The sequence below is a fragment of the Diabrotica virgifera genome, chromosome 3 (genome assembly GCF_917563875.1).
Source record: "Diabrotica virgifera virgifera chromosome 3, PGI_DIABVI_V3a".
NCBI classification, from domain to species: Eukaryota; Metazoa; Arthropoda; class Insecta; order Coleoptera; family Chrysomelidae; genus Diabrotica; species Diabrotica virgifera.
Window position 1 is genome coordinate 272,319,678 of NC_065445.1, and position 14,700 is coordinate 272,334,377.

The 14,700-nt window shown below is 31.4% G+C and overlaps 1 protein-coding gene across 1 annotated transcript in view; it reads right to left on the reverse strand.

Annotated features, from left to right (window-relative positions):
* Positions 1-1,962: 1,962 nt before the first annotated feature.
* The window catches only part of LOC114325558 (facilitated trehalose transporter Tret1), a 34,708-nt gene continuing 21,970 nt past the window's right edge, over positions 1,963-14,700 (reverse strand). The window contains exons 2-4 of the mRNA XM_050647407.1: positions 12,208-12,369; positions 9,951-10,160; positions 1,963-4,611 (exon numbers count right to left, since the gene is read on the reverse strand). Coding sequence (XP_050503364.1) covers positions 3,635-4,611; positions 9,951-10,160; positions 12,208-12,369 — 1,349 coding nt within the window. The 3' untranslated portion in view covers positions 1,963-3,634. The remainder of the gene's footprint in view (positions 4,612-9,950; positions 10,161-12,207; positions 12,370-14,700) is intronic.

Consider the following 14,700-nt stretch of genomic DNA (forward strand, 5'->3'; position numbering starts at 1 on the left):
TTGTACTCTCTAAGAGTTAGATATTAATATGTAAAAAGTTTTGTGTTAATTTTTAATAAAGGTTCTGAGAAAAAAATTCTTAAAAAGAATGATTATTTTTGGTCTTCTAAAGTGTACTAGTACCTTAAATATGTACATTCAATGACAAGAAATCATCTTTTTCAGTTTTCATGAATAAAATAATGTTTTTCAAAATATTTTTACATGTATGTGCACACCACCTGTGGTTAACATCTCTGGATGTTCTTTTTATATTCTCCTCAGTTTATTGCCATATTTTTTCGATACTTCCTTCATTTCCTGAGAAATTTTCTTTTTCCAATTATTTTTCTATGTACAGTACAACCTGCCATATCCGGACAGTTCTGCTGTCCGGATCTACTGAGAAAGGCAGTCCTGCTGTTGGACAACGCACCCTCTCAACCCAAACAAGGAGAACTAAAAGAGGGCGAAATAATGTAGTATATAATCTATAAAATGCGTCTATCGACAAAAGTTATTGATGGCGTTGATTACTGGAATGTATGAAGGAGAAAACGTTTCAGAGACTATAAAAAAAATGGTCTTAGTATCCGGATCGGTCTGTTGCCACATTGACCTGGATATGGCAGGTTTTCATCGCCACTCCTGTCGATTCCTGTCAACTTCCCTCCATCTTCTGACCCCTAGAATATTTAGGTCTTCTTCTACATCACAGTGGCGGATCCAGGGGAGGGCATTGGGGGCAATCGGTCCCCCCTTTCAAACCAAGTTGTATATAAAGATTATAAAAACATTCATTTATTCCAACGTGGAATGAAGTAAACACTTCTGTTTTATGTAGGCATATGAATTTATTAAAAATTCTTAAAATTTATCCACAAGGGAGTGGAAATACAAAACAGTCAAACTGACCATCATCAGTGTAAACCTGGAAATAAGTGAACCACTAAGATTAAAAAGCAAATGGGTTTTAGGGTAATAGGTGTAAAAACCTCTAAATTACATTATTGTTACATTCTATATTAAAAAGTAGTCGACATACAGTCGATGTCTTAAGATTTTAAAGATCACATGTGAATGTATTTCATCCTTGCTCGAAAATTGCACAAGGTACTTGTGTTCTAGTGAGAGGTTAACGACCAACTAAATATTAGACAGTTTGGTGCCAGAAATGTATGACAAGATGTCAAAGGAAGTTAGGTGGATGACATATTGTCATACATTTCTGGCACCAAACTGTCTAATATTCAGTTGGTCGTTAACCTCTCACTAGAACACAATTACCTTGTGCAATTTTCGAGAAAGGATGAAATACATTCACATGTGATCTTTAAAATCTTAAGACATCGACTGTATGTCGACTACTTTTTAATATAGAATGCAACAATAATGTAATTTAGAGGTTTTTACACCTATTGAAGTGGCTAGTTACAATTACTTGTACACACTTTCTTATTTTTTCAACTGTCAAAATTTCACCCTTTTGCTTTTTAATCTTAATGGTTCACTTTTTTCCAGGTTTACACTGATGGTCAGTTTGACTGAAAACGTTTTGTACTTCCACTCCCTTGTGGATAAATTTTAAGAATTTTTAATAAATTCATATGCCTACATATAACAGAAGTGTTTACCCCATTTTAAAGATTCATTTATTCATTTATTTTTCATAGAAATTTAGCCAATCGGCCTCTCCTCTTGACAGTGCTGGATCTTGCTGGATCCGCCACTGCTACATCATCAATCCATCTTTTCCGTGGTCGTCCTCTACTTCTTGGCAGGTTTTTCTGTATTTTTAGCTCTTCTCCATTTCTTACAGCTTTTCTACTCTTAAAATTCCTGCTGGTTTTCCATGGTTTCCGCCTTTTTGCCCCAGGATTTTATCAAAATAATTAGAGTATAATAGACGAATGTTTCTACATCTGCTCGCATAGATATGGAACCAACTTCAAGGCTAAAATAAAGATTCAAAAGTCCATTGGGTGAGTTTAAAATTTTTATTAAACAAACATTATTCAATAATCACAGGTTCACAGTCTTTTATCCATAAAACTATTTTAAACAGTAAATTTAATATAAAAAAAATGTAAGATGGACAATTATAAAAAATACATATTATGAAAAACTTTTGAATGTAAAATAAAAAAAATTATGTAAAATCTCATTTGATAAAAATTTGAAATGCATAACATGATAAATAAAAATGATCTAAAATAACAATTATTAACAATATACCTTATACATAATATATACATATATAAACCATATTTCTACAGGCAAATTCAAATCAAAGGTAGACATGTGTGTTTAAAATCTTCTCCATACGAGCAGACTTAAAAAATATCCCCAGACTTTTAGGTGTAAAACGATCTTTGTAGAATTATTATTTAATATATCGTGTCTGCATAATATATTTAATAATTTGACTAAAATTTTTTGGTATATCACTCCTCTCTATGACCGTTACTTAGTTATCTTATTGTTTACGCTATAAATAATTTCCTACAATATTCCACACTTTATTTTGATTTGTCTGTATTTTGTAGATTTATTTAACAAAAAATACAGATTGTTGTTATTGATTTTTTTTTTTCAAGAATTATGCTTTTATATCGTTCCTCTTGATGTTTCGATAATTTGCTTTCATTGAATCTATTTCTATGTTTTGAATTACTGTTCCGTAACTACTTTTTCCACTTTGCTATTTCTTCAAGCATATTTCATAAATCATTTGATTCAGATAACAATATCTGGCAGTAAAGGACAATCACAAGACACCAAGGCCTTTTCTGTCGCCAACAGACGAAATCCTTTGCCTATCTAGTATAAATAAAAATCTCACGATCTGTACATGGAATGTTAAAACATTGTACGATGTAGGTAAGACTCATATTGCAATCAAGGAGATGGATAGACTAACAATAGACATGGTGGGAATAAGTGAAATGAGATGGACGAACTCTGTGAATGTAAAATCAGTGACGATTACATATATGTATATTATTCAGATAACCTCAATGGAAGACACGAAAATGGAGTAGGTATAATCTTAAACCAAGAAACATGCCAAACACGTTAATAACTTCGTACCTATATCAGAAAGAATGCTCGTCCTTTATTACCTTAATACCTAACCAATTACAACTAATCCCAGGTATATGTTCCTATATGGGAGATTGGTAGACTTCTATTTTCAAAAAACTCCTTTACTTCGATATCAGTTGGATTGTTTTGTATACGTGCTACTGTACATGTGTACACAGTAAAAACTTGTCCTAAACTAAATAGACAAGAGAAAATTTATTTAGATACCTACCAGAAATAAAATAGAACGAAAAATACTCACAGAAAATTGAAACAAACAAAAACTGAACAAAACACAGAAGAAAATATCTAGTAGTGACTTTACTAAAAATGCAAAAAAGTTATAAATAGAACAAAGAAAAATTTCTATGCATGGAATAACATTGAGATGTAAAGCATCATCGCGAAGGTGACAAACTGAAATGAAAATAGACAAAGAAAAGTGTGTGGGACGCAACTAACTGAATGTAGATGATGATACGTTAACGATGTGATGTGAGTATTAATCAAAAGTACTTCTGAACACTCAACTTGGTCCTCATTTCAGATACTTTCTACTGAAATTTCTCAATTATATAACATAATTATTTTTCTCAAGTTTCTTTAATTTATTCGATCTCATCTGCAGTTGTACATCTTCCAAGGTTTTGCCCTTGGTTTCTGGTAGAAATATAGAAAGGATAATTACACTAGCAAAACTGAAGATAGCAAACGTGAAGAACGGTACCGCTAGGCTGAAAGTACTAGCACTCCAGCTAAAATATTTAACAACGCTGGTTGAAACGACGCTGTAGCACAAGTTGATGACGCAGAAGGCCTTACTTTTGATGTGAGAGGGGAATATCTCACTACTAACTAATATAGGAACACAATTTAATCCTATGCTATAGGCGCATATATAAACTAGTATAGCTACTATCTGAATATACTCATATCCAGACAAATCTATGTGTGTTGAGTTTTTAATGTAAGAGTAAGCACTTATTGTAAATAATGTGATACATACTACAACTGAGGAGAAGAGAACCAAAGGTTTTCTTCCTGAGATATCAATAAGAACCAAGGCAACCAAAGTTGCTAGAAAGTACAGTAGATAGTAAATCAAATTTGCCACTTTTGGATCTATAATGTCGCTGGTTTCTTGAAATACTTCCTGACAGTACGACTGTATACCTAATATACCACTCAGTTGTTGTAAACTTGTCATGGAAAGCGCAAGGAACAAGCAATTGCGGTATTGTGGTTTTAAGAATAGTTCTTTGAGACCTCCTTTTGCGTACTTCTCCTCTTCCATAATACCCTTGGATATTCTTCCTATTTCGTCGTCGACCTCTCCTTTTCCTCTGAACTTTTGTAAACTCTCTTTCGCCAACGCGACCTCACTCCTCAATAGATAGAAATATGGACTTTCTGGAAGGAATGGCAAAATGATCATCATTACTAAAGTAACGCTACCTGCAATGTAAGCCTGGGCTGGAATCGATATGAAGTATAGCATCACGTTGGACATCAGCATTCCAAAAACCAGTGTGACCAAATATGTCGTACCTGTAACAAACAAGTTAATATAATGGCTTTATTATTCTAATAATTAATTGTTATGGTAGGGGAGCCCAAGCGGGGATTTTTGCAGTTACTCGAGCGCGTCAGATTAGCATATGGGAGAAACCTGGTACCCTGCAGATGTACCTCTACCATATATTGGCCCTTAACACAGGGGAGTTCGTTAAGGGGGGCCCGAAAAAAAAAATCTATCCTTAAAAAAATTCGAAATTGTCAGATTAAGACAAGGTAAGTTAGTACAAAAGAGTGTATATTTCAAAAATCTCACGATTTGTGCCGGGCGTAAGGAAATGGGTGAGTCCCAAAGTTTCACAAGAAAAAAGCGAATATTTCGCGAAATGAACGACAGTTCGAAAATCTAAAAAATATGTGCCAAATATTTTTTAAAAATCTATCGAATGATACCAAACACGACTTCCCACGGAGAGGGGTGGGGGGTAAATGTAATATTTTAAATACGAATCCCGCGATATTTCGCGAAATGAACATCAGATCGAAAAACTGTAAAATACACTTATTCAATATTTTTGAAAAATCTATCGAATGGTACCAAACACGACCCCCCATGGATGTGGGGTGGGGGCTTACTTTAAAATCTTAAATAGGAGCCCTCATTTTTTATTGCAGATTTGGATTCCTTACGTACAAATAAGTAACTTTTATTCAAAACATTTTTTCGAATTATGGATAGGTGGCGTTATAATCGGAAAAAACGATTGTTGGAAATGGAAAATTAAATTAAAAAATGGCAAGCGCCCACTAAAATGGAAAACTTTACTTAACTTTTTTTGGTTTTAGGACCTACTCTTCACAACCCAATAGGTCCCCAAAGCGCTCGAGTGACTGCACATTTAGCATACTTTGCTCCCCTACCATTATATAATTATCACTATTATTCTATAATGGCTATATTATTTTTAAGATATACAGTGCGAAACATAAAGATATCTGTGACACCCCGTATGGGCCGTACGATTTAGTAACAAAATGTTGGGTTATAGTCGAGGAAATGAAGCATTTTGGCTCGCAATTTTTTCGTCCAGCATCGATTTACTTGAAATTTTCACAGAAGGTAGGGAATAGTCCAAGGATCATTGTCTATATCATGCCGCTGTACGCTAAAACCTTGGGGGTGGTTGCCACCCCATCTCGGGGGCGGGAATTTTTGAAGTTATACTTCTTTACCGGCGATAGAGGGTGATTTTTTATATGTTAAAACCTATCAGCCCGGCGCATGCGCATTATAACTGTACTGATTGGATGTTCAAATGACATGTCAAAAATTATCCGATATGGCAGCTGTGGTTTGGAGGTAAAGGTAAAGGTAAACAAATGTATAATATATTAGTTTTATTGTTGTGAGGACAGAAACAAAAAAGTTTATAATATTGTAGTGACTTTTAAATAGTTTTTAAAAGCAACAGGTACGTAATAATTGTTAATGTATCATGAGTATAAACCTACCTATTTGATCTGCCAAAATACATAGTATGTAATACTTTTATTTATATAATTTGATTACCATCAAAATTTCTATCAATATTCACCTAATATATTGTTTTTTTACTCTATGTTTTGTTGTATTTTTTCAATTCTAAATCATTTCAATTCAAAATTAAAATAATTTGATCAATTTTCAAAATATCAAAATATCACAAGTTTAATCCGTTTAGTTAGTCGATCTTCGTAAATAATGACACATAGTGTCCGTGGCTAAGCGGAGAAGGCGAATGAATTCCAATACCAACCGCTCTTATTAGCGCTGGTTCGAGTCCCAATAGAAACTTTCTTTTTTGTTTTTTTTAATACATTTTATGATTGTAAGTATATTTATTATATAATTGTATTTTCAGAAAATACGTATTTAGTTAAAAAAATTTTCGACAATTAATGTTCAGACATCATTTGTGGCTTGTTTAATGTGTTTGTGTGTGTTTTATTCTTTTATTATTTTAATTTTTGGCACTGTTCTAATAAAAATGTTTGAGAAGTAGTAAGTATAAATTAGTTTAATATTTAAACAAAATATAAATAAAAAGTATATTAATTTCGTTTAAATAATATAATAGAAGTATAACTTCTTACGTGCGTACAAAGTACACACACATTCCTTTTTTTATTAAATTTTAACCATGCAAATCGATGTCAAAAGTAATTCTAAGAAAAAAATGTTCTTTACATTTTCTTCGTAAAACTAATATTTTTCGAGTTATTCGCGGTTGAAAGTAACAGTTTTTCGATGAAAAAATCGACTTTTTTAGAAGGTTTTTTTGAGAATAACTCGAAAAATATGCATTTAATAAAAAAAAACTGCGGATATCAAAATTGTATCTTTTAGTAACACAAGCCAAATTCTTTTTCTGTAATATCTTTAAGACCAATACCAACCGAGATACGGCATGTTAAAAGTTAGCTTTTTTCGTCAAATGCATAATTTGAAATATTCAAAGTAAAAGAACGGAAAACTTTGCATTTTTCTAGCAAAACTTAAATAATCCTTTTTGAAGTATACAGTTAGGCCTTTCAAAAAATAATAATAAAAAGTTTCTAGTCTGAAAATTAAGCGACTTATGATCAAAAAAAAGTCGGTACCTGCTTTTCTCTATGAAAAAATCGGTGAAAACAACCCCCTAACTATCCTCCTAATTAAAAATTGGTCTTCGCCTTTCTGTAATTCCTTTTATATTTGTAATATCAATACACCCACGAAGTTTGACCTATTTCAAAGGCCTAATTTTAGAAAAATTGAAGTTTAAAGAAAAATTAATTTTTTGGAATTTCCCATTTTTCACCTTTTACTTTAAAATATCTCCGAAAATACTGGAGAAACGAAAAAAATTATAGACTATTAAATTGTAGCTTTTTTAATAACTAAAATTCCCTTGTACATAGATTTTCATTACAGTGAACAGTTAACGAGATATAGCTGTTTAAAACCTCTATTTACGAGCAAACACCCCCTTATTCGAGCCCTTTAAACCCACCCTAATTAAAAACTAAGGGATCTTACGCAATTTAGTTAACACAGTCTTATAACTCTTCAAAAATTGTACAAAGTTATTTTTGAAAAAACTTTTTATCGCCAAAAATACAGGAGCTATGTTTATAAAACGAATTTTTTTTCGAAAAATTCGGATAGTCCGTTTATGGATAATTTTCAATGTATGTATAATACCTCAGAACCGGTTCGTATACTGGAAGATGACTAAAAAACTATTTGTATTTGTATTTGTACATATTTGTAAATTCGTATTTTTGTGTAAATAAATGTTATTGTAATTCTTTAATTCTACTTTTTTTTCTGTATAGATCTATTAAAATATCTACTTATAAAAACTGTAATGTTATTAAGGGTGGTTTTTAAGGGTTGAAATATGATATTTATATCCTAAAGTATAAAGCAATCATTATTTAACCAATAAAAACCAAATTTTACCCATATTAAAGTTTACAATGTTTTTATATAATTTTTGATAATAAGGGGTAGTTTACACCCCTAAAAATAATCAACGCCCTTGAGCATGATATAGAATATGAAGTACAGGCTGAGATGATCCTAATCCCAAATTTTTATGGAAATCGATGCAAGCCGAAATTATTCTTTTAGGATAAGTAAATTTTTTTGTATATAGCTCCAACAAGGGTGGTTCTAATATTATGATAGTATATCTTAAAGCATAAAACAATCATTATGCAACTAATAAGAAGCAAATGTTGACAATATTAAAGTTTAAAATGTTATTTTATAATTTTTTACAATTAGGGGTAGTTTTCACCCTTAAAAAACCAAAAGCGTACAACGGCTCAATATAGAAAATGAACTATAGGGTGTAATGAGCCTAATCTCAAATTTTTGTACAAATCGATGTCGAACATTTCCTCGACTATTATTATGTATATTAGAAGGATCAGCGATTTAAAATTTTATAACTTTGCCAAATGTACCTACAGTTTTTGAGATATACAGATAATATGCGTATTTTTAAATTGGACTGGATATGTTAACTGTCAATGGCTAATATTGTCCATTAACACGCAGAAATTAGGAAATTTTTTTTTATAATTAATATTGCTTTAAAAAAAAAGCAACTAAAGAAAAAAATTTAAGTAGTGTTCAATATGACCACTTTATATTTGGATACAGAAATGCTATCTCTTCTGTAATTCTGTCTTTCAGTTTTCGGCTAGTCTGTGGCCTATTTACATACACTTTGCTTTTTAAATAACCCCATAAAAATAATCTAGTGATGTGAAATCTGGGGATTTTGCTGGCCATTCGATCCATGCTGGCTCATCTTCCTTCCATCTAACGAGTTGGAAATGTATTGTTGAGAAACTCACGAACGCCTCGCGCTCCATCTTGCTGAAACCAAATTGATCTATTCACGAGATGGGGATTTATATCATCAGAAAAGAGTTTGGCTAATTTTGGAACTAACTGCAATTCTAAATATTCCCAGTATTCTTCACCTGTTTCTATTCCCAAAAAATAAGGTCCAATAATGGTAATTATTAATTCCTGCCCACATGTTCATCTTTTGTCGAGACAAACATTTAACATTGTGTCCTGTACCTACTAATTATTAAGCTTTATAGGAAAGTCATTTTTTTTAATTTACCAACAGTTGTTTGACTGATTTGATTTTCGGTTGCAATTATTCTAGTAGCCTTAGAAAATCTTCAACCATCAACAAAAAAATGTCAGTTTTTGTTTCCTCTGGAATACCAGGGCGACCACTTTTTGGGAGTTTTCGTATATGTCCACATTCCTCAAATTTATGGATAATTTTAGATACAGTCCCACGTGCTATAGGTGTTCTGTCTTTGTCTTAAGGGGAACGGAGCAAAATGCAAAATTTTGACGCATGTCAAAATTTCCAATGTGTTTTAAATGTATTCATTTTTTCGAATCCTGAGAAAACTATTAAATATTTGTGAAACATTTAAACGCATAATGAAAGATTACATTATTACCGAGGGCCGAAAATACCTGAAAGCTTCTATAATATTTATTTTAATAAGTTACAGGGGTGAAAATAAAAGAGAAAATTTAGTGTGATTTTTAGTTGCAAATATTTCATTCAAAAAAAAACTTTTTATTTATTCTAAGGGACTTTCGGCCCTCGGTAATAAAGTAGTCTTTCATTTTGCGTTTAAATTTTATAAACATACTTATTAGTTTTCTCAGGATTCGAAAAAAATGAATAGGTACATTTAAAACACATTGAAAATTTTGACATGCGTCAAATTTTCAAATAACGATACATGTAAAACCTCTACTTTTAGTTATTAAAATTCATTTCGACTTATTTACCTACACTTACCTAAGAATCCTCTTATTTCTGGATCCGATATTTCGGCTAGATATGGTGGAATTGCTGTAAATAACAATCCATCTACAATCCCAGCTATTATGCGTCCAGCGAATAAATATCCTGAAGAATTTGCAACTGCAATAAGTATCCATGATACCGTTAAGGGTATAGCAGAAAACCATATCATCTTTTTTCTGCCGAATATATTCATACTGAAGCCTAAAATACATAAAAAATTTATAGTATTTTATAAAAAAAATTAAATTATAATATGTATGGATGAGGAAAATACAAAAATAAGTAATTTTTTGTGGCATAGGTATACTTCTTCTTTTGACTTTAACGGGAAGTGAATCTTAGCCTCTTTAGCTATTTACTTCCGTTCTTATACGATTCCATCCTCAAGATCGTTCAACTATAGTTTTTTCGTTTATTTGTTAGTTTCCAGTACACTTTTGTGTCTTCGAACCTCTCTGTAACATGTCTTAGCCATAGCCATGTCAATCTCTGTTTTTTACACATCATGTGCTGTAAAATATCATGTGCTCTATGGAATTCTCTTTATTGACTTCTGTAGGTAAAATATAAGTACAATGTTATAGAAATATCTGAGATCGCGAAGGTCAGTCAGGTAGCAAAGCAAGGAGAGGGCACTTCAGTTGAACGCGTTGGCGCAAAGACGTTATTATTAACATTAAGGGGATGGGTACGTATTTTCGGCTGCAATGCTATTCAAATGGGGATTCATTTTTTAGAATCCTGAGAAAACTAATACGTATTTTTGAAAAATTTAAACGCAGAATGATTTTAATAAGTTACAGGGGTGAAAAACTAAGAGGAAATTTAGTATGATTTTTAATTTCAAATATCTCATTTAGAATAAACTTTTTATTTATTCTAAGGGACCTTCGACCCTCGGTAATAATTTAGTCTTTCATTCTGCGATTAAATTCTTCAAAAATATTTATTGGTTTTTTCAGGATTCGAAAAAAAAAGAACACAATGTCCGTGGTAATATTTTCCAAATCTGTCTTTGTCTTACAACGCACTCAGTCGAATAGAATATTGTCAGCATATTGTCAGTCAGACAGTGACAATCAGTGACAATTTTAAATATTTGACATGGCGTCGGGAATATTTTGAGTTTTTGATTAAATAATATTGATATATAAAGTGTATTTGATAAATAATTGATTTAAGACGTGAACTTAATAAAAAAGTTATTTATTGTTTATCATTTGTGGAAGATCCAAGCAGAGAATACATCAGGATATATTTTGATCCAAGTATTTTGTTGTTAAAGATGTTCAAAATTGTAAGAGTTCCATAGTAACAATATATTATTAAAAAAATCACTTTAACACTTTTCCTCTTTTCTCGATTGAGTATTATTTTTTGTTGTACATTAAGGGCCGGTTGTTCGAACGCTAATCAACAATGATCACTATCAAATATTTAATTACTGTCACCAAAACTGTCAATGTCAACTTTTATTGGGTTGCTGAAAACATAATTGATTAAAATTATGAGATTAGTTAATCAATTAACATAACAATTATTAAGATAATTGATTAAGTAATTTCATATTATGTTTTCAGCAACCCAAACAAAGTTGACATTGACAGTTGGTGACAGTAATTAAATATTTGATAATGATCATTGTTGATTAGCTTTCGAACAACCGGCCCTTAAATTATTACAATCACAGAATACATAGTTAGTGAAAACATTATCACATTTATTAACTGAATTAATAATTTGTAATTATACAAATAACAGTTATCCAAGAACATTCAAAAGCCATCTCTCTAAAGTTAGTGATGACATTTTCAAGTAGAATGACATTCTAGTAGTGTTTACATATCCATACCAGTGTGAATTTTACTACACGTAATTTGCCGTGTAGACAGAAAAAGTAGGGATAGCCGTAAAATATTTGCGAATTATGTACCGATGGCCTTAATATTACAAGAGCCGTTAAACTAGGCCACTAAATTCACAATTCCATGAAATTATACTCGATGTTTTAAAATTTACGCCGGAGGAAGCAGTAGGAAATTTTATTTTGAAATAGGTAACAAATAAAAATCCGAAAAATCCTTTGAAACTCGATTGATCTGACAACGTCGCGTAACCAGTGTTTTCGATCGGCCTGACCTTGGCGATTTCAGATATTTCTATCGACTTGTACTTTCTGTCCAACTTATAATGAAAATTCGACATTTAAATGTATTTAACTTAAATATATTCAACATTTAAATATTACCTGCTATAACGTCTCCAATCACAGAACCCATTGGCGTTACGGCTATCATCCACGATATTTCTTCCTCAGTCATTTTAAATGAGTATTCTCCACTTTTAAGTACTGAAATAGCAGACGAGGGCCATCCATAATGAAGACCTATGGACAACATTCCCAGATTGGCTAAAAAAAACAAATTTATTAGTAAAAATAAAATAAAAATTCCATTTTTATTCAGTTACAATGCGAAAGCAAATGTCTTCAAAAATTTATTAGTCTTTATATTTATTTGTGTAATAAATACATACATAAAATAATAAACCAACGAAATATTGGAAGACCATTCCGATAATAAAATGAATAACCATTCATTTTATTCATTTTTGATTTACATGTTTACTCTGATTGGAGTGCGAAGGGAACCATTCTCGTTGGAACTTTACCGCGCTGAGCAGATGCGACGTGAATTATAAATTGTTAAATTTCATCATCTTCTTTAGACTCAGCATCCGTATGGCTTGCGAATTGTAGAAGTCTCGGAGGTGTAACCAGAGAAGGTTCCCATTGTTTTCAATCTGGTGGGATGTAGAGTAACATTATGTTGTTTTATATGCCACTAGAGTGAAAACTTCGTCTTTTCTATAATTTTTAATTTCTAATTTCTTTCACACGCAACTAAACAACTCATGTGAATAACACAAATTAGGCGAAAAGCTAAACGAAAATGAGCCTTTTCCCCTTCTGTGTCCCGGTTTGGCTCTTCGTAATTATGGTAAGCCTACACATGATGTACCTACTTTCCCATTTAAAAAAATCAAAGTTATGACTGTCATCTGAAGAGGGATCGCGTAAAGTTCGAAACATTGATGCCATAATATACTATGAATATTTTAAAATTCGAGCTGTCCGAGCGTTTTGCTTATGTGCTAAAAATAATTGAGTCAATATGGGGGGTAACATTTATTCCAGCGCACTGTATAAGTAGAATATTCATCATCATCAATAATTATTAGCCTGTACCTGTCCACTGCTGAACGTAGGCCTCTCATAAAATTTTCCACCATATCTCTCAGGATGTTCTTTAATTAGTAGAATAATATCCTATAAATATTTAAGCCCAATGTATGTTTTGATAAAAAATAAATAATAATTGGATAGACTGTTTCCATCGCCAAAATACAAGTAAGATGAGGTATGCATGTTTTTCTACAAAAGTGTTAATGTTTGTTTTTTTTTTATTTTAAAAGTTTGTAGTTTTTATTGAGTTTTAACTTCTTATCTGTACTTATTGTTTACCATATTTTGGACATTTAATTTAATTACATTTAATCAAAGTTTTTAAACTAATTAAATCGTAAACAGGTCACGCGTAACTAACAGTGGCTTCTGATCTCGCGAGTATTTTTATTTCAACATTTCTTACTATTTTAGTCATATGAAACTAGAAGATTCTATTTTTTATTGATTATTTAATCAGGGCTTTCAAAATAAGTGTGTAACTAATTAGGAACATTAGTTTATTTTTACACATTGGTCAATGATTTTAATCATATTATTGTATATACAGGGTGTTTGATAAAGAATGGGCCATAGCTTAACCTCAGATTCCTGAGCTTAGAATAGGTCGATTAAGCTAACTTACCTTAGTACGAAAGTTGATAATAACTGAAATACAGGGTGTCAAAGTTAAACTTTTATTTTATTTTATTTATTCTTGAATATTTCCTGACAGGAATGAGCTACCAACGCAAAATTTGGTAAGCTGCATACTTTTTGAATCAAAATTTTTATTCTCTTTATATTTTTACTTAAAAAAGATATACTACATTCATCTCGCTAAACTTAACCATTTTCGAAATAAACGCATTTTAAATCTGCGATGCAACATAATTTTTTGCATAATATCATTGTAGTTACACCCGAAATATAAACTTAAAGCCATAATAATTTCCAAAAATGTATGGCAAATTTCTTTTAATGGAATTTGAGATGCAATAAGATAAATATGAGAACTTGCACAATTATTATGGTTTTAAGTTTATATTTCGGGTGTAACTAAAATGATGTTATGCAAACAATTATGTTGCATCGCAGATTTAAAATGCGTTTATTTCGAAAACGGTTAAGTTTAGCGAGATGAATGTAGTATATCTTTTTTTTAAGTAAAAATATAAAGAGAATAAAAATTTTATTCAAAGAGTTTGCAGAGTGCGGTATAAAAAAATTGACCGTATTAAATGAGCGCTAAAAGACGTATGTGGCGCCCTCTGGGTAATACATCATTATTAGTGACGAATTTAGAATTTTTGTCCCAAAAAACCCCAGCTTACCAAATTTTGCGTTGGTAGCTCACTCCTGTCCGGAAATATTCAAGAATAAATAAAATAAAATTTTAACTTTGGCACCCTACCCTGTACTTCAGTTATTATCAACTTTCGTACTAAGGTAAGTTAACTTTAATCGACCTATTTTGAGCTCAGGAATCTAAGACTAAGCTATGGCGCATTCTTTACC